The sequence below is a fragment of the Mytilus trossulus genome, chromosome 9, assembly GCF_036588685.1.
Source record: "Mytilus trossulus isolate FHL-02 chromosome 9, PNRI_Mtr1.1.1.hap1, whole genome shotgun sequence".
Lineage (NCBI taxonomy): Eukaryota > Metazoa > Mollusca > Bivalvia > Mytilida > Mytilidae > Mytilus > Mytilus trossulus.
In genome coordinates, this window is record NC_086381.1 from 57,589,121 (window position 1) to 57,608,070 (window position 18,950).

The following is an 18,950-nucleotide window of genomic DNA, read 5'->3' on the forward strand; positions in this document are numbered from 1 at the left end:
GTTAGAAAGCTTGAATATCACATCTATTTTTAAATTAACAATTGAATATTTGAACAACTAGATATTGTTTTTCACAGGAAAAACAACTATAAATGTTTATACAGTCGACTCTCGTTAAGTCGAAGTCAGCCGGACCAGAGAAATATTTCGAGATACACGTAGTTCGACTTAAACGAACACCGGAAGTTCGACAATCTAAGGGACACAACTCTTGCTTAGCTTGGTAAAGCTAAAATAAATCCGGGTGAATATGGCAAGGGGATCGATATTCTAATATCAGATTGATGTATTTGTATGTCACAGTCTTTTATTATTATAATGACATTATTTTTACTTATTCAATGGCTTCAATTAAAAACAAACCCTATGGCTTTTCCACATGTTCCAAGAGAGTAATTTCCAATCGATAGTTTCGTTATTTAGGTCGGTTATAGCTGACACAATTGTTTATTCTCGGATTCAAGAGATTTAAGAAAATTTTGATTTCTATTCATTTTGTTTTATCTCACTCTTTCTTTTCAAAAGAAAATATAACAAGATTAGAGACGCCGTTTTAGTAGTTTTTAGGTGATCATCAACGGAAGCCATAATCCTCACTTTATACACACCCAAGCTCATTAGTGTTAATCACAAACTAATTGTTTTGTAAACATTTTAAATACTTTTTCATGAACATTAACAATGTATCACTAATTATTTATAAAAATTCTATAAAAGATAATCTTAGGTAAACACTCATGGAAATAACATGTCATAAATCAACAGTGGTCAGTGACCGGAAATTTAATTACACGTGTATTGTCAGATTAACTCTTCAATCCATTTAAATCCCGGAGGTCATGTTTTGACATATGTGTATTAGTTTGAGATAAAAAATGAATTTTAAATGCTTTTGTTAACCTTGGGACCGTAAATTTAGTTCGACTCAACCGAAATTTCGACTCATCCGATTTCGACTCATCAGGAGTCCAATTACATACTTTTGTATAGAAGAAAGTTTGGGTCCACGTGAAAACTTCGACTCATCCGAAATTTCGAGTCAACCGAGTTCGAGACAACGAGAGTTAACTGTATATTAAATTGGGCAAGACTTATTTAAATATTGCCTTACAAAATGCTTATCATAGAAATAATTTTCATAGAAATGCCCTTGACCAAAACCAGAAAGAGACATGGGGGCTAAAAAACCTACCTGTTTGCTAGTTCTACATGGGCCTGTTTTCCTACATATTCGTCATCTGTTTTAGACAACTCTTTGGTAATGACGAGTTGTGATATATCTATACGGTTACACAGTAAATCTGATATCGTCTGCTTGGCATACTCTGTAGCACCATCAGGGTCCCTTCAAATACAGATTTAACAAATAGTTCAAGTTGATCAAGTAGCAGACATGGGGTCAATTACATTTGAAAGTAATTAATTACATTCAATTACAATTACAAAATCTTCAATTTAATTACACATTACATTTGACTTTTTTTACCAATGTAATTAATTACATTCCAATTACTTGGCAAATGTAATTAATTACTTCAATTACATTTGAAAGGAAAATTAAGATAAAACATTGAAAACATGCATTTATTCTATGATATGTACATAAGTATTATACATTGCTCTATAGTTATAACAATTAGACAGTGTTCAACTAGTATATACATTTAAGAGTATTTACAAGGTTATTTTTTATTTCAACCAATTTTTCATGTAGAAGTTTCGAAGATAAATGCTTTCTGCTAGGCACTTGATACTTAGTGTCAGCTTTTTCCATCAAGTTTTTAAATTCTTCACTTTCGACAATAGAGAGTGGTAAAAGATCCCCAGCTATGAACATTATAAGAGCATTTGTCATTTCTAACTGTTTTGGATCAGACGGTGAATATTTTACACTTTTTTTTATGCATTGTGTCAATGTTGGCTGAATTTCTTTATTCTCAGAATGCAGAATGTACAAATCTCTGTGTTTTCTCTGAAAATTACAAAAGGCCTTATTTAATATCTTGAAAATATTAAATTGTTTTAATTTACCTATTGAAATTTTACATTTATTTAAATTTATTTGATTGTAAATGATACAAAAAAAGAGCACTATTTTTTATTTTTTGAAATGATTTTCATTTTTATCCCAGCTTATTCAAATTATTTATCTTAAATAAGCTATTAGAGGATATAAGATAAATGAAATCTGGTTAGAAATGAAAAAGAAGCATTATGAATTTATTAATTTTTAAAATTCTTATATAGTATTACCTTCATATGTGTAACAAAGTTGGATGTAACTTTATAACTTCCACTAATGAGGGTGCCACAATGCATACATTTTCCTTTGAAAGTATTTCCATTTTGGAAGTCATCAGGAACAGTAAAATGTTCCAGTACACTCTTGGAGCTCATTTTTAAATCTGATAAAATGTTTTCTTTCAACATTCATATATATAGTGAACAAATTTTGCAAGTGAGATTTTGTCATATGCATTATCTCTCAAGAATTTAAACATGTACCTATAGGCCCTAGGGGTATATTTATCTCTCTCTAATTAGCCTTATATCTGTTTAACATAACTGTTATAAAAACAGTCATTATATAGTTTGTAATAAAACAAATAGCCAGAGGTTATATTTATTGGTTATTTAAGTCCTTGAATAAAGTTAATTATGTTAAATCAATGTCTTAAAATATCTATCTAAATCTACTAATTAAGGTCAAGACAGTGACTTCCTAGTGGTTTCTTTTAAAATTATGGCATGTGTCTACATTTTATTTATCATTCAATACAAAATGAAGAATCTACCATGGTTGTGTTAATACAGAAAGTATACTGTGAAGGCTTTTCTTTGTCAGCTTACAACATTTGTTAAGATTATTGCTTTTAATAATTTTTTGAGAAAACACAAGATTTAATCTTTTGATCCAAAATTTCAAATGTAATTGACTTGTAATTGAAAAGTAATTGTCAATTACAGGCAATTTTGGCTATGTAATTAATTACATTCAATTACCTGTAATTGAAAAAATGCTCAATTACACATTACATTCAATTACATGATAAATTGTAATTAATTACAGTCAATTACAATTACATATTTCAATTACCCCATGTCTGTCAAGTAGACAACGTAAAAAGATTTAAAATAGTACTGTAACATAAAACTAGAGGCTCTCAAGAGTCTGTATCGCTCACCTGAAACAACCTCGGTTTTTTGAATTCATATAAAAAAAACATAAAATTTGGCTACAAAGTTACTAGAGGCTCTAAATAGCCTGTGTGGCTCACCTTGGTCTCTGTGAATATTCAACAGAGGACACAGATGAATTCATGACAAAATTGTGTTTTGGTGATGGTGATGTGTTTGTGGATCTTACTTTACTAAACATTCTTGCTGCGTACAGTTATCCCTATCTATAAAAATTGGCCCAGTAGTTTCAGTGGAAAATGTTAGTAAAAATTTACAAATTTTATGAAAATTGTTAAAATTTATCATAAAGGGCAATAACTCCTTTAGGGGTCAATTGACCATTTTGGTCATGTTGACTTATTTTTAGGTCTTTGCTGTAAATTATTGCTGTTTACAGTTTATCTCTATCTATAATAATATTCAAGATAATAACAAAAAAGCCAAAATTTCCTTAAAATTACCAATTCAGGGGCAGCAACCCAACAACCAGTTGTCCAATTCATCTGAAAATTTCAGGGCAGGTAGATCTTGACCTGATAAACAATTTAATACTGTGTCAGATTTGCTCTAAATGCTTTGGTTTTTGAGTTATAAGCCAAAACTGCATTTTACCCTATGTTCTATTTTTAGCCATGGCGGCCATCTTGGTTGATTGGTCTGGTCACCGGACACAATTTTTAAACTATAATGATTGTGGCCAAGTTTAATTTTATTTGGCCCAGTAGTTTCAGAGGAGAAGATTTTTGTAAAAGATTACATAGATTTACGAAAAATGGTTAAAAATTGACTATAAAGGGCAATAACTCCTGAAGGGGTCAACTGACCATTTTGGTCCTGTTAACTTATTTGGAAATCTTACTTTGCTGAACATTTTTGCACTTAACAGTTTATCTCTATCTATAATAATATTCAAGATAATAACCAAAAACAGCAAAATTTCCTTAAAATTACCAATTCAGGGGCAGCAACCCACCAACCAGTTGTCCAATTCATCAGGGCAGGTAGATCTTAACCTGATGAACAAATTTACCCAATGTCAGATTTGCTCTAAATGCTTCGGTTTTTGATTTATAAGCCAAAAACTGCATTTTACCCCTATGTTCTATTTTTAGCCATGGCGGCCATCTTGGTTGGTTGGCCGGGTCACCGGACACAGTTTTTAAACAAGATACCCCAATGATGATTGTAGTCAAGTTTGATTTTATTTGGCCCAGTAGTTTCAGAGGAGAAGATTTTTGTAAAAGTTGACGACGGACGACAACGACGACGGATGACAGAGGACGGACAACAGACGCCAAGTGATGGGAAAAGCTAGCTCACTTGGCCTTTTGGGCCAGGTGAGCTAACAACACTTGGCCAGAATCCCCCGCTGGCGGCCATCTTGGATGATGGATCAGCTACAAAGTAACAACACTTGGTCAGCACCCCATAAGGAACATTCATGCTATGTTTGGTTTCATTCCATTCAGTGGTTCTCTAGAAGAAGTCATTTGTATGCATTTCCCATAGGGTCCTATGTTAAACTAAGTCCCCCGCTGGCGGCCATCTTGGATGATGGATCGGCTACAAAGTAACAACACTTGGTCAGCACCCCATTGGGAACATTCATGTCATGTTTGGCTACATTCCATTCAGTGGTTCTCTAGAAGAAGTCATTTGTATGCATTTCCCATAGGGTCCTATGTTAAACTAAGTACCCCGCTGGCGGCCATCTTGGATGATGGATCGGCTACAAAGTAACAACACTTGGTCAGCACCCCATTGGGAACATTCATGCAATGTTTGGTTTCATTCCATTCAGTGGTTCTCTAGAAGAAGTCATTTGTATGCATTTCCCATAGGGTCCTATGTTAAACTAAGTCCCCCGCTGGCGGCCATCTTGGATGATGGATCGGCTACAAAGTAACAACACTTGGTCAGCACCCCATTGGGAACATTCATGCAATGTTTGGTTTTATTCCATTCAGTGGTTCTCTAGAAGAAGTCATTTGTATGCATTTCCCATAGGGTCCTATGTTAAACTAAGTCCCCCGCTGGCGGCCATCTTGGATGATGGATTGGCTACAAAGTAACAACACTTGGTCAGCACCTCATAAGGAACATTCATGCAATGTTTGGTTTTATTCCATTCAATGGTCCTCTAGAAAAAGTTCAAAATGTAAAATGTTAACGACGACGACGGACGACGGACGCCAAGTGGTGAGAAAAGCTCACTTGGCCCTTCGGGCCAGGTGTGCTAAAAAGTGTTTATTTATGCAAGCCTCAAGGTTTCTTAATAATACTATTATGTATAAAACATTGTTCTATATGTTATTGCACTATAAATCAAACAATAAATAATCCTTGATATCAAATAAAAGTTCAACTGCGAGCTACTGCTCTCTGACATTACCCCAGCTGCAACTGTATAATTCTAATAGTGTAAAAATTTGTAAGTGTTTTTTGGTAAACAGGAAGTTGTTGAGAAATGAATCTCAAAACCCATCACACAGTATAGTCGACTTATAGAAACCCTGATACCAAATTTTGGAAATCCTTATGATGAAGTTCCTAAGAAATATGTGACCAAAATCATTCCTGGAACAGATGGACAGACAGAGGGGAAACAGTATATCCACATTTTTTTTAAAGCAGCTGTATAAAATATATAAGAACAATGTGTCACAGACTTGCATGCTGACTATTACAATCATCTGTAAATAATAAATCTTCCTGTCTTGTATTAAGAATCCTACCTGTTTATTACAGTTGTCTGTAAATAATAACATAAATAAACCTACCTGTCTATTAAGATCATGTGTAAATAATAAACCTACCCGTCTTGTTTTAAGAAACCTACCTGTTTATTACAATTGTCTGTAAATAATAACATAAATAAAGTTACCTGTCTATGAAGATAAACCTACCTGTCTATTAAGATCATCTGTAAATAATAAACCTACCTGTCTATTAAGATCATCTGTAAATAATAAACCTACCTGTCTATTAAGATCATCTGTAAACACATGTTGATCAGATTAGCTACGAGAGGACTGTTGTCACGCCTGACTGTTTCTATCCCTTTACAATCCATCTTGTCATACTTGACTGGATTCGTCCAATACAAACCGGCATATCTTTTCTTATTGATCAATAAGTATGGGAAATATACCTGAAAATCAAATTAATAAATTTACAGAAAAGAAAGCTAGAACTTACAGTAATATAAAAGTATGCAGTACATGCATTCTTTCTTAAATCTTTCTATTCTTCTTTCAGAATTTTTTTTAATATTTTATTTCAAGATAAGAGAAGATTTTCTGTGTTTGAATGTAACCATTGTTGAACTTAAATGGTCAGCTAGTATGAATGCAATTTAGATTAAGGCACTTTCAGGCATATTTGACAACCACAGACACAGGAAGTTTTTTCCAATTTATCAAGGATCACACATCTACCAATTACACCTCAATATTATCATCCCTAACAACAAAACAAATTTGAAAAGCATTGATTTAGCATTCATAACTTATTGACAAGAGACCACTGACAGCCAATCAACAGACTTCACCATATTAAAAACCTGATTTTTCCTTTAGAAAACCCAGTTTAAAATACTGGAAGTAACCAATTTATTGTCTTTAGGATCTCTTATTAATAACAACAATGAAGTTTTCTAACTAATAAGGAATTGCAACCTTCATAAGTGACAGTTTTTCTTATATGCTATATATGTTCAACCATTAAAAAATCGACTCACTTTTTCAAATTCCAATTTTATTGGTTTGACAAACTTTTGAGAAATAAATTCAGCAGCTTCCTGTCCCAGTTTCATAGCATCCTCCACTGATTCCACGCCAAACTTACACATCACAGAATCTGTGTCACCATAAATAACCTACAATATTAAGTTTTATTTGGAACATTTTGAAAAACAGAAAAAGATTTTGAATTCATCAAACACTGTTTTAAATTTTGAGCTTAACAATTGTAACCATAGCTTATTTTGCATTTTTCTCAGTATCATGACTGACTGTATTTACTAAACCAACATTATTATTAGCACAATTGTTTGTGTATTTACCTTTAATAGCACCATGACTGTAACAACTTGTGACTCATTCCTTCATAAAGATGTTTGTGTTTTATCTAAGCCACATGACTATAACCACAGGTGACTGTGTGTTGACTTCAGCATCATGCATATATGTTTAGTGTTTTTACTATACATAGCACCATGACTGTAACCATTTGTGACTGTATTTTCTTAAGAATCATGATAGAATCATGATTGTTACCACACGGGTTTGTGTATGTATTGAAGCAACTGTAACCATTGGCGATTGTGTGTTGACCTATATATATTTATGTTTTTACCTAAGCATCATGTTTGTAACCATTGGCAATTGTGTATTTACCGTAGCATCATGTTTGTAACCGTTGGGGATTGTGTATTTACCGTAGCATAATGTTTGTAACAAATCGTGATTTGTGTTTTTACAATAGCATCATGTTTGTAACCAATCGCGATTGTGCATTTACCATAGTATCATGTTTGTAACCAATCGTGATTGTGTTTTTACAATAGCATCATGTTTGTAACCAATCGCGATTGTGCATTTACCATAGCATCATGTTTGTAACCATCAGCAATTGTGTATTTATCGTAGCATCATGTTTGAAACCATTGGCAATTGTGTATTTACCGTAGCATCATGTTTGTAACCATTGGCAATTGTGTATTTACCATAGCATCATGTTTGTAACCATTGGCGATTGTGTATTTACCGTAGCATAATGTTTGTAACCAATCGTGATCGTGTTTTTACAATAGCATCATGTTTGTAACCAATCGCGATTGTGCATTTACCATAGCATCATGTTTGTAACCATTGGCGATTGTGTATTTACCGTAGCATCATGTTTGTAACCATTGGGGATTGTGTATTTAATGTAGCATCATGTTTGTAACCATTGGCAATTGTGTATTTACCATAGCATCATGTTTGTAACCATCAGCAATTGTGTATTTATCGTAGCATCATGTTTGTAACCATTGGCGATTGTGTATTTACCGTAGCATCATGTTTGTAACCATTGGCGATTGTGTATTTACTGAAGCATCATATTTGTAACCAATCGTGATTGTGTTTTTACAATAGCATCATGTTTGTAACCAATCGTGATTGTGCATTTACCATAGCATCATGTTTGTAACCATTGGCGATTGTGTATTTACCGTAGCATCATGTTTGTAACCATTGGCGATTGTGTATTTACCGTAGCATCATGTTTGTAACCATTGGCAATTGTGTATTTACCATAGCATCATGTTTGTAACCATCAGCAATTGTGTATTTATCGTAGCATCATGTTTGTAACCATTGGCGATTGTGTATTTACCGTAGCATCATGTTTGTAACCATTGGCGATTGTGTATTTACTGAAGCATCATATTTGTAACCATTAGCAATTGTGTATTTACCATAGCATCATGTTTGTAACCATTGGCAATTGTGTATCTACCTTAGCATCATGTTTGTAACCATTGGGGATTGTGTATTTACCTTAGCATCATGTTTGTAACCATTAGCGATTGTGTATGTCTCTTCTACATAGCATTTAGTCTGTTCTATCATCATCCTTCCAAACGCTGTTACACTCTGTTAAACATAAGTCATATATTTTAAACAACTGTTATTATGTTTATAAAAATATTAATCAAGTTGGTGAACTGATGTCTTGAGTAGAGATGGTGCCATATAAAAAAAGATGTGGTATGATTGCCAATGAGACACATCTCCACAAGAGACCAAATGACATAGAAATTAGCAATTATAGGGCACTGTACAGCCTTCAACAATGAGAAAGCCCATACCACATATTCAGCTATAAAAGGCCCTGAAATGACAATGTAGAACAGTTCAAACGAGAAAACTAACGGCATCATCACTCCATTTAGAGAACTACCATCTCTTTTAAGTGATAACAAGAGGCTATCACAATGACAGCAAACCGGATTTATTAACATTATATGTGTCCTGCAAATATCACAAGAACCATAACTGATGAACGGTGAAAGTAAAAACGTCAAAATCAAATTTGACCTCAACTTTGTCATCAGTATCAACATATTAATATTTGAAAAACTTAGATGGAATGGTCCATGAGTAAATTCAAAAACTTGAATGGAAATGCCATTTTATGATCTTTTAAGAACCATAACTCCTGAACGGTAAAAGTCAAAATCATCATTATTGAACTTGATCTTCATTTTGTCATCAGTAACAACATATTAAAATTTGGGAAGATTTGGTTGATCAGTCCATGCCTAAATGCACAGACACAACTGGAAACTCTATTTTTCCATCTTTCAAGAACCATAACTTCAGAACTGTAAAAGTCAAAATTGCCATTATTGAACTTGACCTTCATTTAGTTGTCAGTAACTTTATAATAAAGTTTTAAAAGCTTTGGTTGAACGGTTCATGACTTAATGCACGGACACAACTGGAAACTCCATTTTTTCCATCTTTCAAGAACCATAACTCCTGAACGGTATAAGTCAAAATCGCCATTATTAAAAATGACCTTCATTTAGTTGTCAGTAACAACATATTAAAGTTTTAAAAGCTTTGGTTGAACCGTTCATGAGTTAATGCACGGACATGACTGGAAACTCCATTTTTCCAACTTTCAAGAACCATTACTCCTGAATGGTAAAAGTCAAAATCGCCATTATTGAACTTGACCTTCATTTAGTTGTCAGTAACAACATATTAAAATTTTAAAAGCTTTGGTTGAACGGTTCATGAGTTAATGCACAGACAACATTTGATTGCCGCCCGCATGACAGCCCGGCCGCCCGCCGTACATCCCCAAATCAATAACCGACATTTTTGTCCCAAAAATCCGGTTAAAAAGGCAAGACTTGGGAATTATTCAAAAGAGAATATAGGGTATAGGTTAACTAGACAGCAAAAGAACAAGAAACATCTAACAAATTAATAAAAAAAAGACAAGTGTATTATATACCATTTGTAAAGCTCTGACTTGTTCCAAGTCTTCACAAATTGTTACTCAATTCAACACATACAATTCCTAAACACTATGATACAAACAGGAATACTTTTTGAAGAGACAATTGATCAATAGGTACATTTAAGCTTTTGTTTAGTACTCAACTTTTCCATTTTTTAATCACTGATATGTCATATTTTCTTTTATGAAAAGTCTTTCTGTCCAAAAATTCAACTTGACAGAATTTAACTTAAGCATAGCCAAGACATCATACCTGTGAAATTTCCAGACAAGGCAATTTTCCTACTTGAGCTCCTGTAAACCCATACACAGAGTTAGCACTGATCTTCAGAGCCAGCTGTCTACCATCTAACACCTGCTTTTTAAATGGATCGGTTTCTTTCTTGAGATCTGATTTTGCTCTAAAAGTATAAATATGAGTTGTACAGAGAAGGCACCTTAACAAACTTTATCAATATTTCATCCTTTACTTTGCACACCCTGCCTAGCATATGGAGTGAACATTGTATTTCTTTTGTTAACATGAAAAGGTTGAAAAACAATCATGAGTAATACTATAATATTACTATATCTAATGCAACTTCGTTTGTAACGTTCATTTTGATTGGATATTGTCAGCAATTCTCATGGCATCAATTGGCAATTGATACAATGAAAATGTTCGCCCAAGCGCAGACGATGTATGCCAAATTTTAAGTGAGTGAATTAACGTTAGTTTCTGTCAGTTTCATTGAAATTGAGATAACAATATTGTATTTTAAGCTCAGACGGCATCAATTGGTGATTTGATGGTCACAAATACCTGTTTAATGGCTCTTCTAATGCGTCCCCAGTAAACTAACATTCAAATCAACAATTGATGCCGTGGGAGATTAAAATACAAATCAGCTATCTCCTTAATGTTGTGGTCTCATCTAAGAGTGATGAATAGTACACTAAGAAAATTCAATAACAGTAAACTACACATCAGAATATCATCAAATAATTTAATTTTGGATGTAACACGTCTTCTGATTGGCTGACGTTATTTTGTTATGAGCCCATAGACATAATTTAGTCATGTGATCGTGACGTCATCAACGTTTTTTCATGGTTTTCTATGGTTTAAAATGGAATTTAGAATTAAATTATAAGAAATGACTGTAATATTTTTTTGTCTATTCGAAATAACATAAAAATGTGATGCACACTGTTAAATAACCCGCTACACAGGTTATTCAGTGTACACCAAATTGTTTATGTTTTTTCTTCATAGACAGAAAAATTATTACAGTCATTCCTTAAATGGCTAAAATAAATTTCTTCAATGGAAAAATACCAACACAATAATTTACTTGTTTCAAATCATAAATAATTTCAATTTTGCAGTAGTAATTTATAGGAAAATCTTACTGTTTCCTCGCACCGAGCAAATGCTCTAGGATTTCTGGTAATAAACCTTTTCTCATTGTAGACTTAATAAATAAATTTCCTGAGGGCGTCTTGATAAACTGATCTGGTGTCAATCTGAAAAATATAAAAAACAGAACATGTATATGATTTTTATTAATTTTTTAGTAAACATATATACTGTAGAATGTTGAACTTAAGCTGAAGTTATATTTCACAATTTCTCGAATAAAACCTTTTTGCAAGGTTTCAATTTTGCTTATTTAAGTCAATGAACCTTATCCCTTTTAAATAAAAATTTGATAAGAGGGATGTCTTTTAGGATTTTATCTCTACTGTGAAGTAAGCTAAATTCTCCTCTTTACAGAAAATAAGAAAACATCTCAGCATCTGAGAAAAGAACATGAATTTCAACCATGGTGAATGAAATATACATTGTAAGCATGTTTATTTACCTCAAATATTCCTAAATACCTGAAAACTTACTTTAATCTTAAAAAGCTAAGTCTTAGATCACATAATAGGAACTTTATGACTCATTTGGACTCTTGAAATAAAATTTTTGGAAAACCACTTAATTTTCTATATGTTTTTATAATGCAAATTTCTTTAGTCGAAATGTGAATTCATAAAAAGTAATTTATACATCAAACTTGGATCTTCACACCTATGATAACATTTTGCAAAAATAAAAACTGGCAATTTCTAATTTTGATAGCATAATTTCTACGTCCAGCGTAAATACAAATTTCAATCCTAGTATCTATGATGTTTAATTTATATGAAATTGTAAACATTAATCCTACATTTCTATTAAGGCTTAAATTAAAATATTGTTTGAGTGCCCTTTACCGACCAACCCTATCAATTCGTTTCGCCTGAAAATCTTTTATTTGTATTTACCAGCAAGATTTTATTTTATTGTATTTTTTTGTTCCTGCCAAAAATCTTATATTTGTATTTCCCGCTCAAATTTTTTTTCCCGGAATCCTTGGGGTTTCATCTTTGACGTACATTATAAGGTCCAGTCCGTTTGGTATCACCTGAGCGTTTGACATGAACACTTGCATTTGAAGTTTCAAAGCATTTGTTTTAAATCGATGTTGAACGCTTCCTGAAATCATGATATGACGTACGTTACTCTGTACTTTTATACTTAAAGAGCAGGGTTCATTTACAAAAAAGTTTGTTTGATACAAAATTATCAACGTGTGTACAAAATAATTTGTAAACGGACGTTGTGTTCTATGTAGGGATTGCCTTTCGTAATCCGCAGATCAGGATGATTATGAGAACGATGCCGCTATATTATTTATATCTGAAATGAACCAAAAGTGACAAAACCCTGTAAAGTGGAGAATATCTGGCAGTAAAATCGCCAAGTTTTCCATACAGATAATTTATAAATGCGATGTAAAATACGTTACAAATGAGTTTTAAGTCTTGTAGCATTTTTATTGGAAACATAGGCACACACGAAATTTTTAACATTTGAGGGACTTTTTCTATTAGTAATGTATGTCTTCCCGGACATTTCTTACCAGTACAAAGTTATCTCTTACAGAAAACCTTTAAGTAAGCGTACAATGAAGGTACGTAGTACAGAATATGAGTGCAAGTTCAAACTCTTCAAAATTCCAGGCATATAAACAGTGAAGATATGCGGCACAGTCTATATTTTGATATTTGAAAACAAATAGTAGTGCATATGAATTAGCTTCACATATTAAGTGATATTATTATTTTCAAAACTAATAGTTCCAGAAAACTTATTCGCAAAAACAAAACTGACAAAAATGACATTATGCAGATTTTGTATTTATAAAATAAAATATTATACCTACCTGCCTACCCATGACAAATAATATACCGAGCCAAGTTATTTTATTGGAGAAAAAAATAAAATATCTTACCTACCTACCTACCCTGTTTCAAAACATGGGGTCGGAAAAGGGCAAACAAACAATATTTTAATTTAGGCCTTATTTATATGCAGTGATTACTGAAATTGTAAACATTAATCCTACATTTCTATTAATTGTTTAACACCTGCAATAAAAAAACACACATAGCTCTGATTTTACAATATCTGGTAACACTTTAATCAAAATCATTATACATTTCAGTAAGTATTTTATATATCTATTTACCCCTCTTTCTGTATGGTATTCTGGTTGAGGAGTGTAGTGTAACATAAATTGTGAGCCATCATAATGGATGGATATAGAGATGAGAAATCTAACGTGGCTATTGGCATATTATAATACCTGAAAACAAAAGGTTACAATAATTTAAAAAAAATGTAATTGAGACACAGATCAAATCTTTTTTTCTGTTGTAGTGTATATATAAAATTGAGAATGGAATATAATATGTGTTTTTGTCACATTGATCTTTTACTCAGCATTGATTCATTATCCTATTTTTTTGTTGCATCAATACTCAATGCTAATTAATTATGTAATTGTTTTAAACTAGTCACAGTTGAACGAAAATTTTGCCCATTTAATAGACCACTTTCGAGTTCATCCGTCACCGGCAAAAACTCGTCAATTATGCACGCCTTTATGACGTCATTTACCAGATAGAGGGGCTCGCCTGTATCCCTGCACTATTTACGTTCATCAAGCGTCTTAGTGATCGTTTTTGTGCAGGATAAACTAGAAATAATGGTTGCTCTGTAGGTACTTACTGACAATTCCCTAATGACAGCAGTGTTGATTGTCTATTTTTAGAATTCAATTTGCCGAATAATTCGTACAATATAGAATTATAATTTTCCAACCACTCGCTCAACCTTGTAAGGAAGTGACGACGCCCCTAAACGCACAGATGACTGCGATAAAGGCGCGTATAATTGACGAGTTTTTTCCGGTGACGGATGAACTCGAAAGTTGTCTATTACGGCCATCTTGTTTTGATGCTTTGATAACTCAATAAATTTTGGCTTCATAAATTTTAATCCAGTGCATACCTGATGTAGAGTATTCTAAACATATGCATTGGAACTATGAAAGTTCATACATTACTAAGTCCCAGAGAGTATTATCATCTAAGTAGTCATTGCTTAGGGTTCCAATATTATTAATAACATTCTTTCCCTTATTTTTCTGTTAAAAAAATAAGATATTTTTTGCAAGCTAAAGTTCTACCCACCTCAGGCATCATATTAACATATTATCGTCCTACATATATATGCATTTAAGGTGATACCTAACACTACAGGGAGATAACTCTGTAAAGTCAGCTAAACGTTTTAATTACGTTGTGTTGTAAAAGGAATATTAAGCTTCTCAATGATCAAAGTTGGTGTTCGTCAAATTGCTGAATAACCAGTGTAATTTTTCTGACAAAACAGTTGGTTCAAATTTTTTTTAATTTTTATATTTTTTGTTAAAGTGTCAAAGTAAATACTTTGACAAAAGTTTATGAAAATTAAACGAGCAAAATTTATTTTAGTGCAAGTGTTGGGTACCACCTTAACATGAAACTAGACTTTAATGGCCACCAATCATCCTTGAAAATAATTTCCCCTTACCCTTTATTTGGTTCTATGACTGTTGCTCCTTCATACTCATCACCAGGGTCAACACGTTGGGTTGGTAATACTAAGTCTTGTTCTTTTGCCTGAAAATGAAAAGTTATCTTCAATAATTGATGCAAATAAAGTGACTCTTCAAGTTATCATTTTTAATTGCTTATGGATAATATATGTTTAATTTATTTGCCAGATTTATTTTAAGGACATTAGTCCATGCCTTTGTTCTTTCATTCAAAGTTGAGGTGTGATTGTGATTGTCAGTTTGCAAAGAATTCCACTCAAACCAGTGCTAGGGTCAAAGAATTCTGCTCAAACCAGTACTAGGGTAAACGAATTCCGCTCAAACCAGTGCTAGGGTAAACGAATTCCGCTCAAACCAGTGCTAGGGTAAACGAATTCTACTCAAACCAGTGCTAGGGTAAAAGAATTCTACTCAAACCAGTGCTAGGGTAAAAGAATTCTACTCAAACCAGTGCTAGGGTCAAAGAATTCCGCTCAAACCAGTGCTAGGGTAAAAGAATTCTACTCAAACCAGTGCTAGGGTAAAAGAATTCTACTCAAACCAGTGCTAGGGTAAAAGAATTCTACTCAAACCAGTGCTAGGGTAAAAGAATTCTACTCAAACCAGTGCTAGGGTAAAAGAATTCTACTCAAACCAGTGCTAGGGTAAAAGAATTCTACTCAAACCAGTGCTAGGGTAAAAGAATTCTACTCAAACCAGTGCTAGGGTAAAAGAATTCTACTCAAACCAGTGCTAGGGTAAAAGAATTCTACTCAAACCAGTGCTAGGGTAAAAGAATTCCGCTATAACCAGTGCTAGGGTCAAAGAATTCCGCTATAACCAGTGCTAGGGTCAAAGAATTCCGCTCAAACCAGTGCTAGGGTCCCTCTTAAAAGTGAAGTGATGCATTAGTTTTTCTGCTCAGCAAAGGCCTCACTGTGATTTTAAGATGAAAAACAGCAACAAAAGCACTGTTCCTTTGCTTTTTGTGTGTTTTTTTAAGTTCATGAAGAGATTTTAAGTTCTGGATGAATACCCATTATCCTTTTTTCTACTATACATTCAAAATATCATAAATATGTCAGAGCCAATAATGTAAGTTTTCTTTTAACTGTTGACTTTAAGATAGCAAGTATTAAAGAGGCACAACTATTCCCTTCATTTGTTAATTACTTTTCTTTTTAACTCAGCTCACCAGACCCAAATACCAGTCACACTTACCTTCCTCAGTAACTGTGAAATAACTTTTATCTGTTGACCACGAGATAGCAGATATGGCAGAGGCACACCAGTTACCCTTGCCATTTCCATATAGTTTATAACACACATTAATTTGCCCAGCAAACGTAATGGTAAAATGGCATCTTTTAAACAATAAACTGCTAGACGTCTTCTTGTCTGGTCTGTACCATTCTGTAGTATCAAATTATATTAATTAAAAGTAGCTAATTCTTATGAAATATCAATAAATTTTCTAAATACTTAATTTTACCAATTTTTCTTGTCAATTATTTTTAACAATATGAACAATCATTTGCATTAAAAAGAAGACATAATATAAATTAACCCATTGTCTCTGGATTTCTTCAATTTTTAACTTCATGTATTCTACTTGTGGTAAAGGGTTCTCCATCTCCAGATGCTTACCACTTCTATTCATTCAAATGATACATGATTTCGTATGTTAATTTTTAGTTCATAAAATTAGGTAATTGTGCTATTATAAAACCCAGATCTCTGTCAAAATTAGTTATTATTTGACAATTTGGCTGCTCTTTACACCCTTAGTGTTGCTATTGCAATATTTTTGATGATTGTTGATAAAGTTTATCATTGTATTTATGTGCAACCATTTTATTCATATATGTTTCTTACCTGTAAATCTGTAATGATAGAATGCTGTACATCTTCTTTTTGTTCTTGTAAGAAATGGAATGACACCGCATTCAATGTGTAAGATCTCAACTTGTAATCTCTTAATAAAATCTGCAAAAAAACTAACTTTTATAATATGATCTTCAGGTAATTAACTTCAATTCTAATTTCTAAGGAAGGCACTGTTTATTTGATCCCACTATGTATACATTTTAAATTGGATATTTCATTTAAATGTTTAAGCAATCTTTCTTAAATAACCACAAATAACCACCGCCCAGCCTTCCTCCCCCCCCCTACAATTAATTCTGGAAAAGTCCAAATGTAATTTTATTGCATTCTGAGGCATACAAGAATCTTTAAAATGCCTAGGCAGTGTTTACATTTGATTTTTTGTTTATGGAAACATACTTGTGATGTCACCTTTTTCGTTGCCATACCAAGACAACAACATCATTTAGCAGAATTTTTTGTTTTATGAAATTTTACAACAAAATATGTATTGAAATGAACTGATTGGTTTATTTTGCTTTAGAATATAGAGATAATAATATTGTATCTGAATCTTGGCCTAAGGAAACTGTGGGTTTTTTTGTCGAAAATTGAGAATACATGAAAGTATAATTAAATTAGGCAAAACAGGGAACAGATGGTTTTGTGTATTTATGCACTTGTGCTAAAAGAAGATATACTGTAATTATACTGGTTGAAGATAATAGATCGTCATATTAGAATCTTTTTCAAGACCCTGTCCAAATATAATAGTTTTTTTTAAATTATTATTCTTACAAAATTCACAGGAAAATGAAGTCTCAGATGTCTAATTAGTTAAAATGAGAGCCTCCCATCACACAACACACAATAAATGTTTGAACAGCCCTTAATCATAGTGTCAAAACTGGACCAAAACCAAAGTAAGGGGTTTCAAAAAAAAAATGTTTTGTTATTAATATTTGATGTTGTGGTTTTGTCTTAAGTCTGCATACAAGCCTACATAAAATCTGTACTTCAATTAACTTTTAAATTTGTGGTTCATCTATATGAAAGCCTACAAAAATTGGTATATATATCACAAACAATTATAAATCCACAGTACTTAAATATTTTACCTGTAACAAGTCAAACTGCACTCTTCCCTCTATATTTATAATTTTATTTTCCCTTCTGCCCATTTGTTTGCTCTGTATCATTGCCTCTTTGATGACAGACTGGATACCACTGATTCTACCCAGATATGGAAATTCCTTCACTTTTAATGTTAAAGCTCTGTTTATAAGGTAGGGGAAATCAAAGTTCTGTATATTATATCCTGTTATTAAGTCTGGATCTACTGCTCGTACAAACTCCGACCATTTCTGAAAGAGATGACAAAGTTTCATTATTATTGAAAATGCAGATCCTAAATGCATCACTTATACTCACACTCTGTTCTTGTAATAACTACATCAAGCAAAGAAGTTTCAGCCTTTAAATTTTTGAAGGTGTGTATTATTACCAGGAAAACATAAGATCACCAAAAGGTCTTTGAAACAGAAAGTAGAACTAAGCTTGGTCAGATTCTTGTAATTTGTAAGCAAAGCACTTTGCTTGATGGTAGGAGTAAGGCCACACTTAAAAATATTCTGGCTTGCCCAAACCTTTAAACCCACAGTAAGTTGGTAGCCATTTGCTTGCCCAAACCTTTATACCCAGAGTTAGGTAGGTAGACATTTGTTTGCCCAAACCTTTATACCCAGAGTTAGGTAGGTAGAAACTTGCTTGCCCAAACCTTTATACCCAGAGTTAGGTAGGTAGACATTTGTTTGCCCAAACCTTTATACCCAGAGTTAGGTAGGTAGACATTTGCTTGCCCAAACTTTTATACCCAGAGTTAGGTAGGTAGACATTTGTTTGCCCAAACCTTTATACCCAGAGTTAGGTAGGTAGACATTTGTTTGCCCAAAC

At 32.9% G+C, this 18,950-nt stretch overlaps 2 protein-coding genes across 2 annotated transcripts in view; both read right to left on the reverse strand.

Annotated features, from left to right (window-relative positions):
* LOC134683155 (DNA polymerase delta catalytic subunit-like) overlaps positions 1-18,950 on the reverse strand; it is a 44,457-nt gene that overhangs the window by 10,772 nt on the left and 14,735 nt on the right. The window contains exons 10-20 of the mRNA XM_063542269.1: positions 18,116-18,361; positions 17,007-17,117; positions 16,353-16,544; positions 15,128-15,216; positions 13,740-13,856; positions 11,593-11,706; positions 10,454-10,601; positions 8,727-8,822; positions 6,920-7,057; positions 6,159-6,331; positions 1,193-1,345 (exon numbers count right to left, since the gene is read on the reverse strand). Of these exons, the coding sequence (XP_063398339.1) occupies positions 1,193-1,345; positions 6,159-6,331; positions 6,920-7,057; positions 8,727-8,822; positions 10,454-10,601; positions 11,593-11,706; positions 13,740-13,856; positions 15,128-15,216; positions 16,353-16,544; positions 17,007-17,117; positions 18,116-18,361 (1,577 nt within the window). The remainder of the gene's footprint in view (positions 1-1,192; positions 1,346-6,158; positions 6,332-6,919; positions 7,058-8,726; positions 8,823-10,453; positions 10,602-11,592; positions 11,707-13,739; positions 13,857-15,127; positions 15,217-16,352; positions 16,545-17,006; positions 17,118-18,115; positions 18,362-18,950) is intronic.
* On the reverse strand, positions 1,652-2,472 carry LOC134683511 (E3 SUMO-protein ligase ZBED1-like). Its single transcript, XM_063542819.1, has 2 exons — positions 2,254-2,472; positions 1,652-1,972 (listed from the first exon to the last, which is right to left on the reverse strand). Exons 1-2 carry the CDS (start codon positions 2,428-2,430, stop codon positions 1,652-1,654), a joined length of 498 nt encoding a protein of 165 aa, XP_063398889.1. The 5' UTR covers positions 2,431-2,472.

What these genes read in the sequence shown, in the direction of transcription:
- LOC134683511 (XM_063542819.1), bottom strand. Translation starts at nt 2,430, where the DNA reads ATGTTGAAAGAAAACATTTTATCAGATTTAAAAATGAGCTCCAAGAGT. An exon ending in ACTTTGTTACACATATGAAG is followed by an intron (nt 1,973 to 2,253) that starts GTAATACTATAT and finishes TGTAATTTTCAG; the next exon opens with AGAAAACACAGAGATTTGTA.